Raw genomic sequence first — 459 nt, 5'->3', positions numbered from 1 at the left:
AACTCGCTCCTGCAGCCGCGTCCGCGCTCTGTGAGCGGCTTCCCCGGGCTCGCTGACCCAGCACCGGGCTTCCCGGGACGCGAGGGAAGGGCGTGGGTTCCAAGCCCAGAGGTTCGGGAGGGGTAGAGCCTTGCAGCCGGCTGTGCTTGGGAATCCGGGAACGCCTCCCTCCCCGGGCCCGTACCCCAATCAGCACGTCCCCCTTCCCTCTCGCAGGGAGCGGACATGGACTTCGACTCGTACCAGCACTATTTCTACGACTATGACTGCGGGGAGGATTTCTACCGCTCCACGGCGCCCAGCGAGGACATCTGGAAGAAATTCGAACTGGTGCCGTCGCCTCCCACGTCGCCGCCTTGGGGCTCGGGTCCCGGCGCCGGGGACCCGGCCCCTGGAATTGGTCCCCCGGAGCCGTGGCCCGGAGGGGGCCGGGGAGGAGAGGCAGAATCCCGGGGCCAC

At 69.1% G+C, this 459-nt stretch overlaps 1 protein-coding gene across 1 annotated transcript in view; it reads left to right on the top strand.

Moving 5' to 3' along the window:
• Positions 1 to 8: 8 nt before the first annotated feature.
• Positions 9 to 459, top strand: part of MYCL (v-myc avian myelocytomatosis viral oncogene lung carcinoma derived homolog) — a 6630-nt gene continuing 6179 nt past the window's right edge. Inside the window, exon 1 of the mRNA XM_006757983.2 lies at positions 9 to 455. Within this exon, the coding sequence (XP_006758046.1) occupies positions 226 to 455 (230 nt within the window). The 5' untranslated portion in view covers positions 9 to 225. The remainder of the gene's footprint in view (positions 456 to 459) is intronic.

This window comes from Myotis davidii, unplaced genomic scaffold (genome assembly GCF_000327345.1).
Source record: "Myotis davidii unplaced genomic scaffold, ASM32734v1 scaffold1815, whole genome shotgun sequence".
Lineage (NCBI taxonomy): Eukaryota > Metazoa > Chordata > Mammalia > Chiroptera > Vespertilionidae > Myotis > Myotis davidii.
The sequence above is the reverse complement of the archived record's forward strand: the minus strand, read 5'-3'. Positions and strand labels throughout refer to the sequence as shown.